General features: G+C 43.4%; 1 protein-coding gene across 21 annotated transcripts in view; it reads left to right on the top strand.

Moving 5' to 3' along the window:
• The window catches only part of CCDC91 (coiled-coil domain containing 91), a 185,715-nt gene that overhangs the window by 56,852 nt on the left and 102,148 nt on the right, over positions 1–26,715 (top strand). For all 21 annotated transcript variants that reach the window (XM_079975262.1, XM_079975244.1, XM_079975252.1 and 18 more), the window contains one exon: positions 18,444–18,521. In XM_079975262.1, coding sequence (XP_079831388.1) covers positions 18,444–18,521 — 78 coding nt within the window. The remainder of the gene's footprint in view (positions 1–18,443; positions 18,522–26,715) is intronic.

Genomic DNA, 26,715 nt, shown 5'->3' with positions numbered 1-26,715 from the left:
CAGTGTTATATTGTATGTATTGGTGGCATATGAATACTTTTATAAGTAACTTAATTTACGCAATTCCATCATTTTTAGGAATTCAGTTCTTCCTTCAAAATACAGGTTGGATTTAGCTCATCAGGCTACGTCCCTATTAATCTTATTGTTAACCAGGCTATAATTTAAGGTAAATCATTTAAGTTCCCAGGTAAATAAACATCTATATATTGAAGAGAAAGGGAAATCTTAATTCCAGTTAAATGACATGTCACAAGTTGTATGTTGGAGTCAAATTTAAGAAATAAGGATTTAGATTTATTATAATTTATCCTGTAGGCAGCCAAAATACTAAAGTCTTGGAGGTTAACCATAGCTTTTGGGAGGGAGGTTAACAGATTATATGACAAAACTGCCATATCACCTGCAAATCAACATAGGAGATGGGTCTTGGTTGTCATTTACAGCCCCTTATATATGCATCTGTGTGAAGAAACAAAGTGATGGCTGATCTTCCATTCTGGTCATCTTGGGCCCATCTGGGATTAGCACCACCTAGTTCTTGAGGCAGGAACTCTAGTTACTTCACAGGATCTTTTTCTGGTGGTGTTCCTGGAAGTGGCAGATTCAGTCTTATCTGAAACAGGGTGGGTTGAGGGCAGGTTTTATGAGCAAAATTGGTTTTCAGATGAAAAATGAGAGAGAAATTGCTGAGGTGAGGTCTAAGCAGTACTTGAACCAACTTGTGTTTCCCCTTTTGCTCTTCAAATCAGTCTTCTTCCTTAACCTGCACGTTAACAGGGCAGACCTGCTTCCATCACACCTAGTTTGGTCATCGATCAGCCCATGTATTCAGCTCCACCCTTAGTTGAAAACCATGAATTTTTGAAATCAAACTTTAAAATGTAGAACAATGTTGTTTCGTTTAGTGCACATGAATATGAACAGCATGGAAATATATCTTGGAGGTAGGTACATTCTGTGGCTAAGAGTATTAGAAAATGTATGTTTTCTTTTAAAAGTAATATGACTTACATCCTGTTAAATATCATCTTCTAACAAAATATTTAGGTTGGTTTTAGGTGCAGACATAGAGGAGACAGAACACTAATAATGAAAAATGGGTGTTTAAAAAGTTACCTATTATACCTGCCACTAAATTTATAGATGAAATTCCAGGAACTTTTGCAGGTCATAGAAGAGCTTGAAAATATGGTGCATTGAGGAAAGTAGCAGGAAAAGGGTACTTTCTTAGTTTCTAGCCTTGTTTTTGCTAGTTGATTAAACACATTTATGCATATGCCCACTTCTGTTCAGTTTTTCTGCCTGGACATTTCAATTTATTTTTGGCATGTCTTTGTGCTTTTGAATTCCTTTCCTTGTTTTATTCAGTGACATTTCCCCCCCAAACCTCCCAGAGCCACAAACTCAACTTATACAGCAAACTGTGTATTGAACAAAGTAGATTAATGAAGAAGCACATAGAAAATAATAGATAAATATAGCACTACCTAATGCTAGAATGTATCTGGAATGACTTTAAATCCTAAAGGGCACAATAACTGGCAGAAAATTTACTTTTTCCAATTTGTACACTTTCTAATACTGCCTGGGCTCCTTTCAGCTAGCATCTTTCAATCCCAGCTGTATCCAGCAATGAGGGTGTCAAGCCATCAGATCCATTTCCAGTGATTTCCTCAGAAATGCTAAGCGTACATTGCTTTTCTTCCTCTTTTAGGTTTCATTTAAATATAAAGGTCTCCTACTAAATATGAAAAAAAAACCCAGAATTATGTTAGGACAAGAGCAATGATTTGATCAATGTGATCCATTATGAAAATGCTCACAAAATTCCTGCCTTTAAAATGGTCAGTTTGTATATTCCATAGTATTTGAAGTTCTTCATCTTGGAGTATTACTTTTGCTATGTAGAAATTTCTTTTAGGAACATGAAGATAACTTTAGCTCACTTCAGGTGATTTTCTAAACTAGGGGTAACCAATGTGGTGCCCTCCAGGTGTTTGGGAAGTGAAAAGAAGCTTTTGCTCCCCTCTTCTCAAATGTGTACGGCAGTGATTTTCAATCAGTGTGCCATGGCACCCTGGGGTGCCACAAATAATGGCCAGGGGTGCTATGGGCAACACTGGCCTATGTCCCTTTTCCCTTCCCTTCCTCCTCTGATGTCCTCTCGCATCTCTGCCTCCCAAAGGCTTGCACAACTGTTTGTTGCAGCAGCCTTGGCTACAAGCGCTGCAGGGGAATGGTGCTGGTTGCCAAGAGCTGAGGCGGCCTCAGAGTAAGCAGGCAGGCAAGGGAGCCCAGCCAGCCAGTCCATGAGCCCTTGCTGTTGGGAATGGACAGACAAGTCCCATGCCCCTGTGGGTCCGTGTGACGAAGCACCTCTCTTTGGGGCAGGAGGGGCAGCTCAGAGACAAGGCGGCAGCAGCGGCTGCCTAGAGGACACCCAAGGAGAGGGGAGAGGAGGCTGAGGTAACGCTCCACAAGGGAGGGTGTCTGAAAAAGGATGAGAGGCTGCTCGCTCTGCAGGCAGGAGGTGACATAACTGGGCTCCCTGAGCCCCACAGGGGTACTGCAGAAAGAAGGTAGTTGATTAAGGGAGCCGTGGACTCCAAAAAGTTGAAAACCTCTAGTGTAAGGATAGAAGAGAGGGAGCATGTGAATCATAGGGCTGCTTGCTGCTCATTAGCAATTCCCACCCACCCCTTCCCAACAGGTGGGCAGAGTTTGCGGCCCTAAGCGGGGCCACCTGGCTGGGTGCCCCCCCCCCCCAAGTAACTGTGGGCTTGGCCCACCCCTGGTGGGCCAATGGGCTGCCCTCGGGGGTGTGGCCTGGGAGTAGGTTTAGGGGCCGGTTCCCGGTCAAGACTCACTTGTCTTTTTCTCTTCTAGGGTCATGTAAATCATGTTTTTTTAAGATCATGTTCTCAAGCCAGGTCATTTCAATTTGCTATCTATAAACAAACTATGGAGCAGCAGCAGTAATATCTAAAGCCAGTGGTGTAGACATCTATATTAGCACATCTGAGAATTCGTTATCACTGCCTTAAAGAACAAATAGAATAAACCTTAATGCTTGTTTTCATGTTATGTAACCTTACAAAAAGTAATGCCTGGCTTGTTTTTCTGTTATCTCTATCCTGTTTTTCTGTTGTATTGTGTATACAGGTAACTTGCATTTTGGCTGGGGGGGCATTATTTTTGTTTGTTACTATGTTATGTATTTTTGTGATTTTATATTGTAAACCATGCTGTGATCCTCAGATGGACAGTATAGAAATAAAATAAAATAATTTAGGGGTTATATTCTGGGGATTGCACTTATACACAAAAACATTTATTCCCAAACTACCCCCTTGCACCCCTTTGGAACTGCCCCCAATCTTATCTTCCAAAGCCATCATGTCAAAAGAGTCTTGTCCACCAAGCAAAGCAGAGAACTTTTAAGCTCTCTTCCTTGCTCACTGGGCTCTGGGAGGCCCTTGTGAGATCCAAGTTCCAGCGAGATCTCATGAGAGCCTCCCAGAATGTAGTAGGGAAGTCTGAGAGCTTACTGTAAAAGCTCTTTACTCTGCAGGAAAACCCTGCACAAAAAGAGCTTCTGTGCCTTTAATTGGTGTAATTTCAACTGTCTTGCCTTCAGTTGCATAAAACTGAAATTGTACATGTTAAACGTGCATAAGTTGTGAGTTACTTGTATTAGATTGTAGACTTGTTTGTGGGGGCAATGATGTGCAACATCTAGAAAACTTTATGTGAAACTTTGTTGAGCATCTAGAAAACCTTACTTGTGGTGATAATGGCAGTGAGTATTAGGACTATCTTTTATTTCTTCCCTAAAGTGCAATGTGAAATACCGTTCTTAGTTTAATACTCTAAACTGCTGTAATAGTGTAGTTCAAATATTCCATTTGCCTAGACATTTTGCAACATTACTAGTCAGAATTTAATTGAATCCTGGGGAATTTGAATTCTTCATTCCCAACGGAGAGCTGCCTTTTATTGAACAGGTTCCTCAGCAGAATGGGGTCCCCTGTCTTGGAGGAGTTACAGTAAGGGGACAGTGGTAACTACCTACCCCTGTTTAAAAGTGGACTCCTAGAAATGAGCAGAACATGACACCCACCAATTTTAAAAGAGCAGTTCCATCTCTGTTGAAATGAAGATGAGCCTTCCAGTAAATGTAGTCTGACTTCAAGATCTAATGCTACTGTATTACAAAGGATATGGCCAGGACTCCGTTTCTTCCAGGCTTTGGTTATTGAATAGCAGCTAAAGCATTAGGTGTCTAGACACTTGAATGTTCAGTAGCATTCTGAGTCATTCTTCTAAGTTTAGAAGGTTATTTATGCTTCCATAAACATTTGGATATTAACAGTTTCAAGTTGGAAGCAATTATTTCAAAGGACAGTTAGAGATGGAATCTGGGTGGATAAAATTAAATTGTGTCTTAAAAAACAAAATAAATTAGTTACAGATAGGTAGCCGTGTTGGTCTGCCATAGTCAAAACAAAATAAAAAAATTCCTTCCAGTAGCACCTTAAAGACCAACTAAGTTAGTTCTTGGTATCAGCTTTCGTGTGCATGCACACTTCTTCAGATACACACATCTGAAGAATGTGTGTATCTGAAGAAGTGTGCATGCACACGAAAGCTCATACCAAGAACTAACTTAGTTGGTCTTTAAAATAAATTAGGTTTTTCAAAAATTAAAAGATATTTTAAGAGAATATATATTATTTGTATATAGTGTTAGTTAATCTGTGTCCTTAAATATGCAGTAATAAAATGATATCTGACTAATGTAAATAAATGTAATGTTTGTACTCATAATCACTGTCAAACTCATTGCATTAATACCAGCTTTCCCAGGTAAAGGAAAACGTGACTTTTGATGTTAATGATTAGCTGTATGACACAGTAATTCAGAGAAACAGACCAGACAAGAAAGGAGGAGGAGTGGCGTTATATGTCAGGGATGTGTATACCTGTGAAGAGATCCAAGATTTAGAACCTCAAAGCCAAAGTGAGAGCATTTGGGTCAAAATTAAGGGAGAGAAGAATAACAGTGACCTCATTGTGGGAGTTTACTATAGATCCCCAAGCCAAACGGAGGACATAGATGATGCCTTCCTGGAACAGAAGCATGCAAAAGGAAGGGAGATAGTAGTAATGGGGGACTTCAATTACTTGTTGGATGTCAAACTCAGCCAAGAGCATAAGGTCAAACAGATTCCTCACTGGCCTTGCAGACAACTTCGTTGTCCAGAAAGTGGGAGAAGCAACAAGAGGAACAGCCATTTTAGATCTGGTTCTAACCAATGTTGATGACCTGGTTAGTGGGGTAGAAGTGGAAGGATCATTAGGCGCGAGTGATCATGCTCTTCTGAAGTTTACTATACAGCGGAAAGGAGCAGCCAAGCATACTAGGACTCAATTTCTTGACTTTAAGAAAGCCGACTTCATAAAATGTAGGGAAGTTCTGGGTGAGATCCCATGGACAGTAATACTAAAAGGAAATGGAGTTCATGATGGCTGGGAGTTTGTTAAGAGGGAGATAGTAAAAGCACAACTTCAGGCAATACCAATGAGACGGAAACATGGAAGGTGCCTAAAGAAGCTGGGGTGGCTATCTAAAGAACTTTTAACTGAGTTAAGATTAAAAAAGGATGTGTACAAAAAATGGAAAAGGGGAGAAACCACCACAGAGGAATTCAAACAAATAGCCGGCACGTGTAGACACAAAGTCAGAAAAGCTAAAGCACAGAATGAACTCAGGCTTGCTAGAGAGGTTAAAAGCAACAAAAAAGGCTTTTATGGGTATGTTCGTAGCAAAAGGAAGAACCAAGAAACCGTGGGGTCACTCAGAGGAGAAGATGGTGAAATGCAAACAGGGGACACAGAAAGGGCTGAACTCCTCAATGCCTTCTTTGCCTCAGTCTTCTCCGATAAAGAAAACAATGTCCGACCTGAAGAATTTGGAGCAAATGATTCAGCAGAGGAAACACAGCCCAGAATAACTAAGGAGATAGTACGAGAATACTTGGCTAGTCTAGATGTACAGTGGTGCCTCGCAAGACGAAATTAATCCGTTCCGCGAGTCTCTTCGTCTAGCGGTTTTTTCGTCTTGCGAAGCAAGCCCAATGACGGTTTAGCGGATTAGGGCTATTAGCGGCTTTTAGCAGCTTAGCGGATAAGCAGATAAGCTGCTTAGCGGCTTAGAAAAAGGGGGGGAAAGGAAAAAAAACCCCACAGGAACTCGCAAGACATTTTCATCTTGCAAAGCAAGCCCATAGGAAATTCGTTTTGCGAAGCACCTCCAAAACGGAAAACCCTTTCGTCTAGCGGGTTTTCCGTCTTGCGAGACATTCGTCTTGCGGGGCACCACTGTATTCAAGTCTCCAGGGCCAGATGAACTGCATCCAAGAGTATTAAAAGAACTGGCAGATGTGATCTCAGAACCACTGGCAGTCATCTTTGAGAATTCCTGGAGAACAGGCGAAGTCTCGGCAGACTGGAGGAGGGCAAATGTTGTCCCTATTTTCAAAAAGGGGAAAAGAGAGGACCCAAATAATTACTGCCCAGGCAGTCTGACATCAATACCAGGGAAGATTCTGGAGCAGATCATTAAGCAAACAGTCTGTGAGCACCTAGAAAGGAATACTGTGATCACCAATAGTCAGCATGGATTTCTGAAAAATAAGTCATGTCAGACTAACCTGATCTCGTTTTTTGACAGAATTACAAGCCTGGTAGATGAAGGGAACGCAGTGGATGTAGCCTACTTTGATTTCAGCAAGGCATTTGACAAGGTGCCCCATGATATTCTTGTAAAGAAGCTGGTAAAATGTGGACTTGACTATGCTACCACTCAGTGGATTTGTAACTGACTGACTGACCGAAGCCAAAGGGTGCTCATCAATGGTTCCTCTTCATCCTGGAGAAGAGTGACTAGTGGGGTGCCACAGGGTTCTGTCTTGGGCCCGGTCTTATTCAACATCTTTATCAATGACTTGGATGATGGACTCAAGGGCATCCTGATCAAATTTGCAGATGACACCAAACTGGGAGGGGTGGCTAACACCCCAGAGGACAGGATCACACTTCAAAACGACCTTGACCGATTAGAGAACTGGGCCAAAACAAACAAGATGAATTTTAACAGGGAGAAATGTAAAGTATTGCACTTGGGCAAAAAAAATGAGAGGCACAAATACAAGATGGGAGACACCTGGCTTGAGAGCAGTACATGTCAAAAGGATCTAGGAATCTTGGTTGACCACAAACTTGACATGAGCCAACAGTGTGATGCGGCAGCTAAAAAAGCCAATGCAATTCTGGGCTGCATCAATAGGAGTATAGCATCTAGATCAAGGGAAGTAATAGTGCCACTGTATTCTGCTCTGGTCAGACCTCACCTGGAGTACTGTGTCCAGTTCTGGGCACCACAGTTCAAGAAGGACACTGACAAACTGGAACGTGTCCAGAGGAGGGCAACCAAAATGGTCAAAGGCCTGGAAACGATGCCTTATGAGGAACGGCTAAGGGAGCTGGGCATGTTTAGCCTGGAGAAGAGGAGGTTAAGGGGTGATATGATAGCCATGTTCAAATATATAAAAGGATGTCACATAGAGGAGGGAGAAAGGTTGTTTTCTGCTGCTCCAGAGAAGCGGACACGGAGCAATGGTTCCAAACTACAAGAAAGAAGATTCCACCTAAACATTAGGAAGAACTTCCTGACAGTAAGAGCTGTTTGACAGTGGGATTTGCTGCCAAGGAGTGTGGTGGAGTCTCCTTCTTTGGAGGTCTTTAAGCAGAGGCTTGACAACCATATGTCAGGAGTGCTCTGATGGTGTTTCCTGCTTGGCAGGGGGTTGGACTCGATGGCCCTTGTGGTCTCTTCCAACTCTATGATTCTATGATTCTATGATTCTAATTCATATGCTGGCAGTTATGGACCCTGAGACCTTAACCAGACATTTTATTTCCATGTCATAATGAAAGAGTGTTTTACCTAGTCACTACAATTCGTCAGTTATATTTAACTAACAACAACAATAATAATAAATTTGTATTCTACTTTAAAAGAGAGAAACTTAAACTGGTTCATAGAAGAAAAATCATCGTACAAACAAAAGTCAGCAATTCAATAAATACTAATAGCAGCAGAAAGGTTAATAAAAATGTTGTCTTGTCTGGAAAAAAGCACAGTAGCAGCAGAAACAGTTAATAAGCATTGAAAAAAATCAAACTAAATCTGAAAGATAAAATAATTGAATTAGCTTTTTCAAAAATACTTTGGCTAAGATTTTTAATTGTTATTGATGTATTTCAGCAAAAACCTTGGCACCATAAACAATTTAGCACTGTAGTTTTGAAATGGTATATAATGAGGTTTACAAAATAGCTTAAAATATAAAACCAGTCTTTACCAAACAAATGAAGCCTGAAGCAGCATATTGGTGTGCCATCTCATTTTTTTCTGGAGAAAACATTTCATAAAAGTTGGTTTCACTACTAATAGGTTTTGCTCCTGGGCTCTGTCAACCTAACTTCATTTAGGAGCATCACATGAAGCAAGGTGATGACCTGAATGAGGTTGAGGTGCCTGCTCTCTTGTGTATTAACATAGACCTTGAGGGCCCTGACTTTACCCAGCTTTGTCCAGCTCTGGTGACCTGTCGGGACTTATGTAATGCGCTGCATATGGGACTGTTCTTGAAGACAGACTGGAGGCTGCAGCTATTTCAAAACGTGGCTGCTAGGCTGATAAAAGTGGGACAGCCTGATGGGAAAGTATGTCACCAGTCCTTAAAGCACTGCACTGGCTGCCGTTGAGCTATTGAGCCCAATTCATGGAATGGAACCAAAGTACCTAAAAGAGCACTTCCTGCAAGATCAAGCATCTCAGAAAGTGTGATTGGCAGCTGAGGTCTTGGTGGTGGTGGTGGTGGTGCTGCCACCAGGGGCTGTCCCGTTGCCATTGAGCTGTGATAGGGCCTTTCCAGTGGCAGTTTCCTGTGTGGAATGCCCTCCTTCAAGAGGTGCGTCTGTCCTCATTATTGACTTCCTGGAGAAATTCTTAAACATCCATGTTTTCCGGCTAACATTTTTATTCAATTTTCATAGCAAATTTTGTTTTCATAGCATAGTTTCTCCACAGTGTGGTGTAGTGGTAAGAATGTTAGACCTACATTATGGAAGACCAGGATTCAACTCAGCCATGAAACTCATTGGGTAACCTTGGGTCAGTCACAGTCTCTAGTCTAGCCTATCTCAAGGGATTATTGTGAAGATAAAATGGGAGGAAGGGGAACAATGGGAGGAAGGGGAATAATCGTATTCATGGGCCCATAGACAGTGGGCATGCCTTACTTAGGTTTGTTAAATAGGTTCATTAAGGAATTGAGGGGTATAACCTGTTCAAAAGAGATAGACCAAACAGGAAGGGGAGAGGAGTACACTTGTGAAGAAATCCATAACCTGGAGCATGAAAAGCTGATTGAGAGCATATGGGTAAAAAATGCAGGGGAGAGAAACGACAATGACCTTACTGTGGGTGTCTGCTATAGACCACCAAGCCAGACTGAAGACTTAGATGATGTCTTATTAGAGCATTCAAAAAGGAGAGAAATAGTAATCATGGGGGACTTAAACTTCCCCGATATCTGTTGGGACTCAGACTCTGCCAAGAGTGTAAGGTCTGATAAATTCCTCCATTGCCTCACTGACAATTTCATTTCTCAGAAGGTGGAAGAACCAACAAGAGGATTGTCTGTCTTGGACCTGGTCCTCACCAGTAGGGAGGAACTGATTGCTGAAGTGGAAGTGCTTGGAAACTTGGGAGGAAGTGATCATGTTCTCCTGGGTTTCAGGATACAGAGGCAAGGAGAAACCGAGTGTAGTCGGACATGCACTCTGGACTTTAAGAAGGCCAATTTTGAAAAGCGGAAGGAGCTACTGGGTGTGATCCCATGGTCAGAAATACTCAGTGTGAAGGGAGTCCAAGAAGGATGGGAGTTTCTAGAAGGAGAAATATTGAAGGCACAAATGCAGGCAATACCAACAAGAAAGAAAAGTGAGAGGCGTCAAAGAAAGCTGGTGTGGCTGCATAAGGAGCTTACAGATGAGCTGAGGGTTAAGAAGGGCATGTATAAGAAATGGAAGAAAGAGGAAATCACAGAGGAGGAGCCAACGAGTAGCCAACAGGGGGAAGGTCAGGCCGGCAAAAGCTCAGAATGAGCTCAGGCTTGAAAGAGAGGTTTTAAAAAAAGTTCATTTGGCTATGTCCAAAGTAAGAGGAAAAACAAGCAGGTGGTAGGTCCTCTGTGTGGGGAAGATGGAAAAATGCTATTGGATGACAGAGAAAAGGCAGAACTTCTCAACACCTACTTTACCTCTGTCTTCACCCAGAAGGAAAGTGATGCCCAACCTGGTGATAACAGAATAAGTGACATAAGGAGGGAGCTGTAGCCCAAGATAGGAAAAGAGGTAGTGAGGGAACACCTAGCTGCTTTAAATGGATTCGAATCTCCAGGGTCTGATGAGCTGCATCCCAAGGGTACTAAAGGAGCTTGCAGATGTAATTTCAGAGCCTTTGTCTATTATCTTTGAGAATTCTTGGAGAACAGGTGAGGTCCCTACAGACTGGAGGCGGGCAAATGTTGTCCTCATCTTCAAAAAGGGGGTAAAGGAAGACCAGGTAACTACTGACCAGTGAGCTTCACATCATCAGGGAAGGTCCTAGAACAGATAATTTAGCAGTTGAGCTGTGAGCATTTGAAAAGGATGCTGTGATTACTAAGATCCAGCATGCGTTTTTCAAAAACAAGTCATGCTAGACCAGTCTATTTTCTTTTTGTGATGGAATTACAAACTTGGTGGATCAGGGAAATGCTGTGGAGATAGTGTATTTTTGATTTCAGTAAGGCTTTTAACAAAGTCCCCATGATATTCTTGTGAAGCTGGTAAAATGTGGGTTGAACGAGGTAACTGTTAGGTGGATTTGTAGCTGGTTGACTGACTGAACCCAAAGAGCACTCATTAACAGTTCCTCGTCATCCTGGGAAAAAGTGACAAGTGGGGTGCCGCAGGGTTCTGTCCTGGGCCCGTTGTTGTTCAACATCTTTATAAATGACTTGGATGAAGGAATTGAGAGGATGCTTTCCAGATTTGCAGATGAAACCAAACTGGGAGGGGTAGCTAATGCTGCAGAAGACAAAATCAGATCTATCTATTTATTTATTTCCCCTTCATGGATCACTGCCTTGCCGTGGCGAAGGGGCTTGAAGAACTCAGAGAAGCTATGAACTATGCCGAGTAGGGCACCCAAGATGAACAGGTCATAGTGGAGAGTTTTGACCAAATGTGATCCACCTGGAGGAGGAACCGGCAAGCCACTCCAGTATCCCTGCCAAGAAAACTCCATGGACAAAGACAACATATAAAAATTATGACGCTGGAAGATGAGCCCCTCAGGTCGGAAGGCGTCCAACATGCTACTGAGGAAGAGCGAAGGACAAGTACAAGTAGATCCAGAGCTGATGAAGCGGCTGGGCCAAAGCTAAAAGGACGCTCAGTTGCGGATATGCCTGGAAGCAAAAGGAAAGTCCAATGCTGTAAAGAAAAATATTGCATAGGAACCTGGAATGTAAGAACCATGAACCTGGGTAAGTTGGATGTGGTCAAAAATGAGATGGCAAGAATAAATATTGACATCCTGGGCATCGGTGAACTAAAATGGATGGGAATGGGCGAATTCAGTTTGCATGACCATCATATCTACTACTGTGGGCAAGAAACCCGTAAAAGAAATGGTGTGGCCCTCATAGTCAACAAAAGAGTGGTGAAAGCAGTACTGGGATGCAATCTCAAAAATGATAGAATGATCTCAATACGAATCCAAGGCAGACCTTTTAACATCACAGTAATCCTAGGTTACGCACCAAGTACTGGTGCTGAAGAAACTTAAATTGACCAATTCTATGAAGACTTACAAGACCTTATAGATGTGACACCAAAGAAGGATGTTCTTCTCATTATAGGGGATTGGAAAGCTAAAGAAGGGAATCAAGAGATAAAAGGAACAACTGGCAAGTTTGGCCTTGGAGATCAAAATGAAGCAGGGCAAAGGCTAATAGAGTTCTGTCAAGAGAACAAGCTTTTCCAACAACACAAGAGACGACTCTACACATGGACATCACCAGATGGGCAGTATCGAAATCAGATTGATTATATTCTCTGCAGCCAAAGATGGAGAAGCTCTATACAGTCAGCAAAAACAAGACCTGGAGCTGACTGTGGCTCAGATCATCAGCTTCTTATAGCAAAATTCAAGCTTAAACTGAAGAAAGTAGGAAAAACCACTGGGCCGGTAAGATACAGTCTAAACCAAATCCTTTATGAATACACAGTGGAAGTGAGGAACAGGTTTAAGGATTTAGATTTGCTGGACAGAGTGCCTGAAGAACTATGGGTGGAGGCTCGCAACATTATATAGGAGGCAGCAACGAAAACCATCCCAATGAAAAGGAAATGCAAGAAAGCAAAGTGGCTGTCCAGCGGAGGAGAGAAGGCAAGCAAAATGCGAGGGAGATAGTGAAAGATACAGGAAATTGAATGCAGATTTCCAAAAAAATAGCAAGGAGAGACAAGAAGACCTTCTTAAACGAGCAATGCAAGAAATAGAGGAAAACAACAGAATGGGAAGAACCAGAGATCTGTTCAAGAAAATTGGAGATATGAAAGGAATATTTCGCACAAAGATTACCATAATAAAGGACAAAAGTGGTAAGGACCTAACAGAAGCAGAAGACATCAAGAAGAGGTGGCAAGAATACACAGAGGAATTATACCAGAAAGAAATGGATGTCTCGTGCACCCCAGGTAGTGTGGTTGCTGACCTTGAGCCAGACATCCTGGAAAGTGAAGTCAAATGGGCCTTAGAAAGCACTACAAATAACAAGGCCAGTGGAAGTGATGGTATTCCAGCTGAACTATTTAAAATTTTAAAAGATGATGCTGTTAAGGTGCTACACTCAATATGCCAGCAAGTTTGGAAAACTCAGCAGTGGCCAGAGGATTGGAGAAGATCAGTCTACATCCCAATGCCAAAGAAGGGCAGTGCCAAAGAATGCTCCAACTACCGCACAATTGCACTCATTTCACACACTAGCAAGGTTATGCTTAAAATTCTACAAGGCAGGCTCAAGCAGCATGTGGACTGAGAACTCCCAGAAGTGCAAGCTGAATTTAGAAGAGGCAGAGGAACCAGAGACCAAACTGCAAACATGCGCTGGATTATGGAGAAAGCTAGAGAGTTCCAGAAAGACATCTACTTCTGCTTCATTGACTATGCAAAACCTTTGACTGTGTCGACCACAGCAAACTATGGCAAGTTCTTAAAGAAATGGGAGTGCCTGATCACCTCATCTGTCTCCTGAGAAATCTCTATGTGGGACAAGAAGCTACAGTTAGAACTGGATATGGAACAACTGATTGGTTCAAAATTGGGAAAGGAGTACGACAAGGCTGTATGTTGTCTCCCTGATTATTTAACTTATATGCAGAATTCATCATGCGAAAAGCTGGGCTGGATGAATCCCAAGCCGGAATTAAGATTGCCGGAAGAAATATCAACAACCTCAGATATGCAGATGACACAACCTTGATGGCAGAAAGTGAGGAGGAATTAAAGAACCTTTTATTGAGGGTGGAAGAGGAAAGCACAAAATATGGTCTGAAGCTCAACATCAAAAAACCCAAGATCATGGCCACTGGTCCCATCACCTCCTGGCAAATAGAAGGGGAAGAAATGGAGGCAGTGAGAGATTTTACTTTCTTGGGCTCCATGATCACTGCAGATGGTGACAGCAGTCACGAAATTAAAAGACGCCTGCTACTTGGGAGAAAAGCAATGACAAACCTAGAAAGCATCTTAAAAAGCAGAGCTATGGTTTTCCCAGTAATGATGTATGGAAGTGAAAGCTGGACAATAAAGAAGGCTGATAGCCGAAGAATTGATGCTTTTGAATTATGGTTCTGGAGGAGACTCTTGAGAGTCCCAGGACTGCAAGAAGATCAAACCTCTCCATTCTTAAGGAAATCAGCCCTGAGTGCTCACTGGAAGGACAGATCCTGAAGCTGAAGCTCCAATACTTTGGCCACCTCATGAGAAGAGAAAACTCCCTGGAAAAGACCCTGATGTTGGGAAAGATGGAGGGCACAAGGAGAAGGGGACGACAGAGGATGAGATGGTTGGATAGTGTTCTCGAAGCTACCAGCATGAGTTTGACCAAACTGCGGGAGGCAGTGGAAGACAGAAGTGCCTCGCGTGCCTGGTCCATGGGGTCCATGGAATTGCCTGGTCCATGGGGTCACGAAGAGTCGGAAACGACTAAACAACAACAACAACATTTATTTGTTTACCGCCCTATACCCGGGGGTCTCAGGGCAGTTCACAGAATAAAATCAAGATATAAAACCACAAAAGAAAAACAACGCAATAGCTCTCCCCCCCCCCAACCACACATTTTAAAATGGCATAGCATGTAAATTGTATCAAACAAAGGCCTGATTAAAAAGGAACCTTTTTGCCTGGCACCTAAAGGTGTACAATGAAGGTGCTGGGCAAACTTCCCTAAGGCGAGCATTCCACAGATGGGGAGCCACTGCAGAGAAGGCCCGTTCTCATGTTGCCACCATCCGGACCCCTCAAGGAGGGGGCACACAAAGGAGGGCCTCTGAAGATGATCTCAGGGTCTGGGTAGGTTCATATGGAAAGAGGCGGTCCTTGAAGTATTGCAGTCCTGAGGCTTTATAGGTCAAAACCAGCATTTTGAATTGGGCTTGGAAACTACTTAGTAGCCAGTGCAATCAGACCAGGATTAGTGTATAATATGCTCAAACCGTCTTGTTCTGGTTAGCAACCTGGGCGCTGAATTCTGCGCTAGCTGAAGTTTCCGAACCGTCTTCAGAGGCAGCCCTACGTAGAACGCATGGCAGTAATCTAACCCTGAGTTTACCAGAGCACAGACAACCGTAGCTAGGCTATCCCTGTCCAGATAGGGGCGTAAGTGGGCCACCAGCTGAAGCTGATGGAAGGCGCTCTGGGCCACTGAGCCCACCTGAGCCTCGAACGACAGCAAAGGATCCAGGAGTACCCCCAAGCTACGAACCTGCTCCTTCAGGGGAAGTGTAACCCCATCAAGAGCAGGCAACCTCCCAGCCATCTGGTCTAGGGTGCCTCAGTCTTATCTGGATTGAGCTTCAGTCTGTTGGCTCTCATCCAGTCCATTACCGAGGCAGGACACTGGTCCAGCACTTCCACTGCCTCACCTGCAGATGTAAAGGAGAAATAGAGCTGGGTGTCATCAGCATACTGCTGACAACATACTCCGAACCTCCGGCTAACCCCACCCAGCGGTTTCATGTAAACAACATGGGCGATAGGATTGAGCCCTGCGGTTTCCACAGGGCTGAATAGCATTCCCCAAGTAATAGAACCACCACAAAGCGGTGCCACCCACCCCTAGTATGGAGAGTCACTCCAGAAGGATACCATGGTCGATGGTATCAAAGGCCGCTGAGAAGTCGAGAACAATTAACAGGGACATGTTTCCCTTGTATGTCTCTTGACAGAGGGACCAAAGCTGTTTCTGTTCCCAAACCAGGCCTAAACCCCGATTGAAAAGGATCCACAAAATCAGTTTCTTCCAAAAGCACCTGGATCTGGTCTGCGACCACTCGCTCCAGAACCTTGCCCAGGAAAGGGAGATTAGCAACTGGCCAGTAGTTAGGTTTTCTGAATCCAGGAAAGGTTTCTTAATGAGTGGTTTTACCACTGCCTCCTTCAAACAGGCATTCAACATGACCTTAACAGATTGGAGAACCGGGCCCAAACTAACAATATGAATTTCATTAGGAACAAATGTAAGGTTCTGCAGTTAGGAGGAAACAGATGCACAAATATAGGATGGGGAACACCTGGCTTACTAGCAGTTTATGTGAAAAAGATCTAGGGGTCTTGGTGGACCACAAGCTTAACATGAGTCAACATTGTGATGCAGCAGCAAAAAAGGCTAATGCTATTCTAGGCTCCATAAACAGAAGTATAGTTTCTAGATCAAGGAAAGTAATAGTACCACTCTATTCTGTCTTGGTCAGACCACACTTGGAACTCTGTGTCCAATTCTGGACACCACAATTTAAAATGGATGTTGACAAGCTGGAACGTGTGCAGAGGAGGGCATCCAAGATGATCAAGGGTCTGGAAACTAAGCCTTATGAGTAGCACTCGAAGGAGCTGGGTATTGTTTAGCCTGGAAAAGAGGAGTGTGAGAGGAGATATGATAGCCATCTTCAAATACCTTGAGGGCTGTCACATGGAGGAAGGAGCATGCTCTGGAGGATAGGACTCAAACCAATGGCTTCAAGTTGCAAGAAAAGAGATTCCGACTAAACATTCTGACAGTAAGAGCTGTTCAGCAGTGGAACAGACTCCCACAAGAGGGGAGTTTTTAAGCAGGTTGGATGGCCGTCTGCCATTGATTCTTTAACTGAGATTCCTGCATTGCAGGGGGGTTGGACTAGATGACCACTGGGTCCCTTCCATCTCAAAGATTCTATGATTCTATAATTTCAGGTAAAATTCAGTTGGATATAACTCCCATGTAAGCCATTTTGAGCTCAGTGGAGAGTGTGGAACTATTTTTGTGGGAGGCATACCCTCTCCAGGTGCTTTGCCATCTGAAGGATGTAATAATCCTCAAATAGTAACGGGGGACCAAAAAGGCAATCTTGTGGCTTCCAAGGATAATTTTGGCATGTGATCTAAAGATAGATCCCCAAAGATCTTGCTATAATGCACGAGCCAGTTACTGGCAGATATCTCTGCATTCATTAGGGGTCTAACTATATGAAACAATATACCTAGAAACAGGATCCAAAAGTTAGATTATTTCCTTTTGGCTGCAGCTTGTCCCAGTTGAGTCAATTTTTGCCCAGCATACTCCCTCTTTTTGCTCTTCACAAGTGAATGACTGTGGGAAGGAGTTAGTAGGTCTGTTTTTGCAGGACTGTTGAGATGGTTTCAGTAATTCTTTTTGGCACATCTTGGTCAAGTTACCCCTGCAATAAACCTCTGTTTCAGTTAAAATACTAATTATGGACTATCATAGGTCAGAGGTGCTGAAATATATTTTGTTAGGCTTGCAAAATGTCATAGTTCATTTCCAAGGCTTCCTGACAACGTGTCCAAAGAGTACAGCTTTTGAGTAACCCAACTATAGAAGAGAGTAGGTGTCTTGTCGATGGAATTCATCTTTCACAAAAGTGAGCGGAGTGATTAAGGGATGAATGTCTATAGTTTTATAATAGCAGAACCAATGGATAATTATTACTTTTAACCATGTTGCCAACCTCAAAGCTATGAATATCAAATAAAGGAGGAAACAAAAGTATGATTATTTATTATTATTTATTAGATTTTTACACGCCCTTCATCATGAGATCTTAGGGTGGTTTACATAATAAAATACAGGATAAAATAAAATAATCAATGGTACTGGTTCCTTGATAAGAAAAGTAGTTATAGGCTTCTAAATTCATATTTATTGCTGTGAAGATGATAAAAGTTGATGAAAGACTGAAAAGGTCAAGAAATTTCAGACCAGATTTATTTATTATTTTATCCTGCAATCAGGGATGATGGCAGCTAACTCCAGCAATCGTTAATTTAAATTTTAGAAGATTCTAGAGATGCTCTGTGGAGGTGTAGAACTCAGTTGTATGGTTGCAGGTAGCCTCTTGAACACCAGTTACTGGTAAACAACCTGCTTATTTTCATTTTAGTGTAGGTATTAAGGTCTATATTTAAAACAAGTTGTGTTCACTTCCAGACAAAGAAGAAATAAGGATGCCTACACAAACCATTGGAGAAGGGTGCATATGTAATAAAAACCCTGGCCCTCATGGTTCAAATGATCCCTGCATACACTACATAGTGAATCGGGTGATGCAGAGATCATAGGGTCAACATGGATGGTATACAGTTAGCTTGACCAAAGGCATAGTTCTTTTCTTTCTGTTTCTGCATGTGTTATTTCTTGGGGCTTCTTTAAGCACTGAGGTTCACACATGGCAATCTTGGAAATACCCTTTCCTATGGCTGATATTTATTTAAAAGTACCTTACCCTCAGGCTCAGTTGTTTTGTGCTGTTAAATGGTCTGCTCTCTGCACCATATGGAAACGGCAGTTTCACCTAAAGTCTAAATTGACTTTTGTATTTCTGCCTTAATAGTAAAACAGTGAAACTAGAAACACATAAATGTTATATGTTTCCGATGTCACAAACAGAAAAGTCTATGGCACTTTAGTTTGTGTCGTGGACTGGATAAAGGGTTGACTAGATGTTGTCATGACTGTATGATTATATATTTCTTACAGGAGAAGCATAAACTTGAGTTGGAAGACTTGAGAAGAGCTGGCCATGAGGCCTTGGCTATTATTGTGGAAGAATTTAAGGTAAATATCTTTATAAAAATGCTACAGTGAGTTGACCCAATCATCTCTGATTGCTATGTGACTTTCCTGTGGATTTGGTGTAGGAAGCAGAAATGCTCACAGGATGTCTTGAGCCTGTTATCAAGCCTATTGTCATGTCTGCTTCAGGGATTCTTGGATGAAGCCAATTATTTGGATCTGTTACTGTCTGATTTCTGTCCTAGTTTTGAAATGGAAACTGCCTTGGACATCCTGGTGGTGGGAGAGGGAAAGGAGTGCCATTCTGTTGATTCCTGTGAACTTTTCCATTCAGTACCATTGAGTGTGGCTTCCTTATCTGCTTCCTGGAAATTATTGCTCTCTGGAAGCTATACTTCATTGGGAGAAGTTATCTGCAGGTTTGGACTAAGGTGTCATCAGTAGTGGAATATATATTTCTCTGCTTCTTATTTCCATCATCAGTCCAGGAAGGCAGTAACTGATGGTCAGAACACATAACTCCATTTATATTTCTGTCACACTTTAAAGTGTTGCCCCCACCCATGTTACCCCAAAGACCTTCAATTCAATTCAAAGACCTGACCAAGCCACAGATTCACTAAGATGCCTTCTTCTTGGACCTGAATATCACAACAAACAGGGCGTTTACAGTGATGCTACCACAGTTTGAGATTACATTGTTAAATTGGTTTGATGCAGGCTATGTAAGTTCCTACTGCAATCTGGACAATGCAAGCCATGGGTACTTCACTCATTAAACATGGGTCACATTGAAGCAACTAACTTGCATTCATCCCAGTGTTTTTAATATGTTGTTTTTCTGGCTATTATATTGCGTTTTATTTGCCGTAAGTGCTCTACGAGCAGAATGGTGGAGGCAAGATGGTGCCGTGAGAGGAAGCACCACTTTGAGCTCCGCATCAGTTTTAGAGAAAGTTTTAATTACCGGTCGGACTCATCTTCCAACTACTTATCAGTCAGAGTTGCTGTTAAACGTTCAAATCTTAGAAGGACGTCGAGTTCTCTGACCCACAGCAGCAATTAGCAGTGGCTGCTTCTCCAAGAGTAAGACTTACTTTCCAAAATGTCCAGGAAAAAGAAGAGATTGGCCTCATCTCCACAAGTGAGCCCACAGCCCAAGAGCAAGGAGAGCAAGCTGGATGATTTCATAAGAGCTCAGAATTTAGAACCTTCTGCATCAAACAGAGCTCACTCCCAGGTAGGTGGGGACCCTCTAATGGGAGGAGACCACCCAAGGGAGAACTCATTGCTGAGCACCCATGAACTATTATCCGAGGGTGCGCCACTTTATGCAGAAATACTTGCGGACCACTGTTTGTTAATAGCAAGAACAGTGGAGGAAATAACACCAAATTAGAAAAGGTAATGTCTCTCCTGGCCGAGTTGGTGCTGCTGGTGGCTAGAAACATCCCTCCTGATACTCGAGGCTGGCCACAGTGTTGCCCCCCCTCCACCAAGACCCCTGTGTACAGGGGTGTAATCGTCCTCTTGCCAGCATCCGAGAGACTACCAATAGCAAAAACAACAAACGCGAAAGCAGCGAATTGATCCTGCAAAGCATGGAAGTAGTTCTTGACATATATCCTTTTAATGGGCTGCTGCCTTACTGGAAATCAATAACTAGTTTAAAGCGAAATCTCAAGCTTTTATTAAACATCCAGTGCAACAAGCTAATCGCCATAAACTTGCTTTTGACGGACTCCTAGCACACTAGACTCATGTTGACATTCTCCGACTCAGCTACCCCTAAATTACTCCTGAAATATAGGGTCCACCTAATATTGGCGAGGCGTGTTTTAAAGAACAAAAACTTTTACTGTTGTACAGCCGGACTGATTCCAGTCAATCAGTGCACTTCCTGTTGGCGGGCACTCGTCATAGATTCAAGGTACAATCTCCAGGGCCAATAAGGAGGGCTTTGGGCAGTGCATTTGGCCAAAACATCCCCCTGAATAGGAAATATTGAGTTCAACGACCAATTACATAAAGAAACCCTGGTCAGAAGAGCATTGTTTAATGTCTAGATAAGGTATAAAGACTTACTGGAAAATAAAACCCCAAGGTGGCTTCTACGGCACCTACGGAAGCGAAGGCTCTGAAAAAACTCAATATGGAGGCCAATTGGCCAAAATATTGGGAGATTCTGGAACAGGAGGGTGACAAACTGAAATTGCAGAGTTTTGAGAAGCTTAAGGATAAAGTGCGAGATTTATTGTGCGAGATTGGCTTCACTATTTTCAAATAAGGGAGGCATACAATTTGGACAAAAAAATTGGTTTCCAGGTGGAAAAATCAAAATTGGAAACAGAATTGTTAGAACCCAAAACTAAGATACTATCAAGAATGTATAACTTGCTGTTGAAATGGAATACTCAGGATGAAATGGTTAAATCTGCTATGATTAAATGGGCACAAGATATTGGACATAACATTATGTTTGCTGACTGGGAACAGTTGTGGACCACGGGTATGAAATTTACGGCATGTAATGCCCTACGAGAGAATATTATGAAAATGATATTCAGGTGGTACATGACACCAGTCAAGCTTGCAAAAATTTACCATCTGCCCGATAATAAATGCTGGAAATGTAAAGAAACTGAAGGTACATTCTTTCACCTTTGGTGGACATGCCCGAGGATAAAGGCTTTCTAGGAGATGATCTATAATGAAATGAAAAAGGTATTTAAATATACCTTCCTGAAGAAACCAGAGGCCTTCCTCTTGGGCATGGTCGGCCAATTGGTGCCAAAGAAGGATAGAACTTTTTTTATGTACGCCACGGCAGCAGCAAGAATACTCATCGCAAAGTATTGGAAGACACAAGATCTACCCACCCTGGAAGAATGGCAGATGAAGGTAATAGACTATATGGAACTGGCGGAAATGACTGGCAGAATCCGAGACCAGGGAGAAGAGTTGGTGGAAGAAGATTGGAAGAAATTTAAAGACTATTTATTGAAACATTGTAAAATTATTGAATGTTAAAATGATGTTGGAATGAAATGAAGTGCTTTTAGCAATAATGTTAAAAGGATTATGTAAAAAGGGATTATATTAGATGAAAATATGAAACTATAATATGTGATGATAAAGAATTAAGAGAAAAAGAGAGGGTATGGATTTGCTGAATTAAATATTTGAATTGGAATACAAAAAAGGGAGGTGTGAGGAAGTCAGGAAAACAAGCAAATGAACTGCAAGATATAGAAAAAGGGATTCGTTTTTTTAAAATTGTTTTATTGTTTTTTAAAAATTGTTTTCGTTCTTTTTAGTGTTTGTAATTTTTGTGTTTTCTTTTTACCATCTTTGTAACTTTTTTTTCTTTTTCTGTGGAAACTTCAATAAATATTATTTTAAAAAACCCAGAAAAAAAGAAACCCTGCCCAACCTATCTGTGTCAAAGATAGGCTCCTCTATTAGACCTGCGGCAGACCCCGAAACTCACCATTCACCATCTCCACTGGAAACAGATCAGCCATCGCCAGGTGATGCTCCTCCTAAGGGAAGTGCAACATTTAGACTGCCAGAGATAGATCTAATTGTCTTTGATTCTGACCCCCCAAATGCCACAGCAAACTGGATAACATCACTGACCGCTGGTAATTTGGACAATTCTGTAACTCAGCCCCAGGAAGAACAACACCGTATACATCCTAAGAATGGTTGCGTTATTATGGAGACAGAGGGAGAGCTGATCACAATCTGTCCTCCACAATGAAGCCAAGCCGATGACGGAACGAGCAGCCTCAATATTCTCTCATGGAACATAATGGATTGGGCCAACAAACTAGGGGAAGAGACATTTTGTGAATACATAACGTGTTTTGATGTGATAATGTTGCAGGAAACCTGGTCAACTGACAACATAGTCCTTGATGGTTATTTTGCCTATGAAATTAAGGCCTCTAAACTGACCCTGATGTTGGGAAAGATGGAGGGCACAAGGAGAAGGGGATGACAGAGGACGAGATGGTTGGACAGTGTTCTCGAAGCTACAAACATGAGTCTGACCAAACTGCGGGAGGCAGTGGAAGACAGAAGTGCCTGGCGTGCTCTGGTCCATGGGGTCACGAAGAGTCGGACACGACTAAACGACTAAACAACAACAACAACAAACTGCACGAGGAGGGACGGGGGTGGCGCTGTGGGTTAAGCCACAGAGCCTAGGGCTTGCCGATCAGAAGGTCAGCGGTTCGAATCCCCACAATGGGGTGAGCTCCTGTTGCTCGGTCCCTGCTCCTGCCAACCTAGCAGTTCAAAAGCATGTCAAAGTGCAAGTAGAAACACCGGTGAAAAGGTAAATGGTGTTTCTGTGCGCTTCTCTGGTTGGCCAGAAGCGGCTGAGTCATGCTGGCCACATGACCCAGAAGCTGTACGCCGGCTCCCTCGGCCGATAAAGTGAGATGAGTGCCGCAACCCCAGAGTCGGCCACGACTGGACCTAATGGTCGGGGTCCCTTTACCTTTACTAAACTGCACAAAAGGGGACATCCAAGGGGGGGGGTTGTAACTCTGGTCTCCACTTCCTTGATGTCACAGGTTACTGAGTGTACAGTCCTTGAGCACCCGGCGCAGGGGATCATCTTGCACTATAAGTCCAAAAGTATCATTCTTATCTCAGCTTATATTCCACCAAACAAAGTGCAAGCACAGATTGAGAGTACATGGCATAAATGCCATAGTTTCCTTTACTCACTTCAAATTAAGCGTGCCATTTTATATAATAGGCCAGATTAGGCTCCAATGATGATTGCCTGTTTTTTAAAGACTGTCAAATCAATTATGCCGGCTTTTGTCTGCCCTTTTTACAAATAAGTCTTGACCTCATGATTATTAACGGGGCGCTCCCCCGGGACAGAAAAAGAGTGTTTACATTCATACATACTAACAGAGCTAGCACAGTAGATCGCTGTCTCAATAACAGGGAGGCCTTTAAATTAACCAAAAACTTCTATATCAATAACAGGACTGAGATTGGCCATCTGCCTCTAATCATCTCCACTACTGGCCAAAATTCAATCCAGCGCTCTCACACAGAATAATAGTAATAGTAATAATTAATTAATTAATTAATTAATTATACTCCGCCCGTCTGGCTGAGTTTCCCCAGCCACTCTGGGCGGCTTCCAATCAAGTGTTAAAAACAATACAGCATTAAATATTAAAAACTTTCCTAAACAGGGCTGCCTTCAGATGTCTTTTAAAGAGAAGATAGCTGCTTATTTCCTTCACATCTGAAGGGAGGGCGTTCCACAGGGCGGGTGCCACTACCGAGAAGGCCCTCTGTCTGGTTCCCTGTAACCTCACTTCTCGTAAGGAGGGAACCGCCAGAAGGTCCTTGGCGCTGGATCTCAGTGTCTGGGCTGAACGATGGGGGTGGAGACGCTTTTTCAGGTATACAAGACCGAGGCCGTTTAGGGCTTTAAAGGTCAGCACCAACACTTTGAATTGTGCTCGGAAACGTACTGGGAGCCAATGTAGGTCTTTTAAGACCAGCGTTATGTGGTCTCGGTGGCCACTCCCAGTCACCAGTCTAGCTGCCGCATCCTGGATTAATTGCAGTTTCCGGGTCACCTTCAAAGGTAACCCCATGTAGAGCGCATTGCAGTAGACCAAGCGGGAGATAACTAGAGCATGCACCACTCTGGCAAGACAGTCCGCAGGCAGGTAGGGTCTCAGCCTGCGTACCAGGTGGAGCTGGTAGACAGGCTCCCTGGACACAGAATTAACCTGCACCTCCATGGACAGCTGTGAGTCCAAAATGACTCCCAGGCTGCACACCTGGTCCTTCAGGGGCACAGTTACCCCATTCAGGACCAGGGAGTCCCTCACACCCGCCCGCCCCCTGTCCCCCCAAAACAGTACTTCTTTTTTTTAAAAAAAAAATATTTTATTAAGGGTTTTCTTGTTTTACAGTGTGAGTGTAATGCCTCGTATTTTTTTTCTCCATGTAACATTTTTACAAATCCGTTTCATTTGTTGAGGCATTAGGGGGAGAAGAAAAGAAAAAGAAAGGGGGTGGAGGGAGGGGAGATGGATGGGGGTGGGGTCGGGTAGCAGTGTTTCTATTATGCTTAATGTATGTAGAGTTTGGTGTCAGCATGCTTGTGTTGTTCACTTGTGTTCCAGAAACACCATAACCAGACACCAAAACAGTACTTCTGTCTTGCCAGGATTCAACCTCAATCTGTTAGCCGCCATCCATCCTCCAACCGCCTCCAGGCACTCACACAGGACCTTCACTGCCTTCACTGGTTCTGATTTAAAAGAGAGGTAGAGCTGGGTGTCATCTGCATACTGATGAACACCCAGCCCAAACCCCCTGATGATCTCTCCCAGCGGCTTCATACAGATATTAAAAAGCATGGGGGAGAGGACGGAACCCTGGGGCACCCCACAAGTGAGAGCCCAGGGGTCTGAACACTCATCCCCCAACACCACTTTCTGGACACAGCCCAGGAGAAAGGAGCGGAACCACTGTATAACCACTGTATAACAGGTCGATGATGTCAAAGGCCGCTGAGAGATCCAGCAGAACTAGGAAACAGCTCTCACCTTTGTCCCTAGCCCGCCAGAGATCATCGACCAGCGCGACCAAGGCAGTTTCAGTCCCATGGTGAGGTCTGAATCCCGATTTGAAAGGATCCAAATGGTCTGCATCCTCCAGGCGTGCTTGGAGTTGTTCAGCAACCACCCGCTCAATCACCTTGCCCAAGAATGGAAGATTTGAGACTGGGCAAAAGTTGGCCATAATGGTCTAAAGATGTTTTTTTAAGAAGCGGTTTAATGACCGCCTCTTTCAGCGGGTCTGGGAAGGCTCCCTCGAGGGAAGCATTCACCACCCCATGGAGCCCATCGTCCAGCCCTTCCCAGCTTGCTTTTATCAGCCAGGATGGACAAGGATCAAGAAGACAGGTGGTTGGTTTTACTCGTCCAAGCAGCCTGTCCACATCCTCGGAGGTAACAGATTGAAACTGATCCCATATAACATGACTAGACAGGACTCTAGCACTCTCCCACCCCAGCCCTGCTCCCATGGTAGAGTCTACCTCGTCCGAATCTGAGAAACTTTACCTGCAAAAAACTTTGCAAAAGCATTGCAGGAGATCTTGGGGTCCCTACCTGGCCCAGATGACGAAGGTGGTTCCGATTGCGAACCACCTGAAAGAGTCTCCTGCTGCTGTTTTCTGCAGATGCAATAAAAGCGGCGAAGAAGGTCCTATTCGCCGTTGCCATTGCCACTTGGTAGGCTCAACCTTGAGCTCTAACCCGTGTCCGGTCCGATTCAGAGTGAGTTTTCCGCCACAGCCGCTCTAGCCATCTCAGCGATTGTTTCATCACCCTCAGCTCCGGGGAAAACCACAGGGTTGTCCGGGCTCCATGCAATCGGAGAGGACGCTTTGGAGCCAAACAGTCAATAGCCCTGGTTAACTCTGTATTCCAATGGGTCACCAGGGAATCAGCTGAAAGGCCATCAACATGGGATAAAACATCCCCTACCACTCTCTGGAAACCATTTGGATCCATTAAGTGGTGGGGGCGGACCATCCGAATCGGTCCCACCTCCCTACGGAGGGGAAGGGTTGCGGAGAAGTCCAGTTGCACCAGGAAGTGATCTGACCATGGCACTTGTTTTGTTTCACTTTTACTTAATGTTAGATCACCAACATCCATAGAGGTGAACACCAGGTCTAAGGCATGTCCGCGGCTATGAGTTGGGCCAAACGTATTCAGGGACAGCCCCATGGAGGCCATGCTTTCCACGAAGTCCCGAGGGGCCCCTTGTAGGGTAGTGTCGGCATGGATATTAAAATCCCCTAGGACAACCAAGCTAGGAGAAAATCCGCCACGACCTGAAGCAGCTCGGGCAGGGAATCCTTGGCGCAGCGGGGAGGTCAGTACACCAAAAGGAATCCTATACTGCCCCTATTGCCCAACTTCCAGAACATGCACTCATCTGCTTCATCCAACCAAGTCTCTGTCACACATGCCAGGTCAAATCCTCCTTCCACAATCAGGTCGTGGATGGCAGTGGTCTTATTTTTTTAAAAAAATAATATTACTTTTAAAACTTACAAAAAAGAAAAAGAAGAAAGAAGACAAAAGAGAAAAAAGAACAAAAAAAGAGAAAAAACAATACAATACAATATATAAACTATACAAAACACAACCTTAACACGTTAAACTAAACA

Source organism: Podarcis cretensis (assembly GCF_951804945.1).
Source record: "Podarcis cretensis genome assembly, chromosome: 5".
Classification (NCBI taxonomy): Eukaryota; Metazoa; Chordata; class Lepidosauria; order Squamata; family Lacertidae; genus Podarcis; species Podarcis cretensis.
The sequence above is the reverse complement of the archived record's forward strand: the minus strand, read 5'-3'. Positions and strand labels throughout refer to the sequence as shown.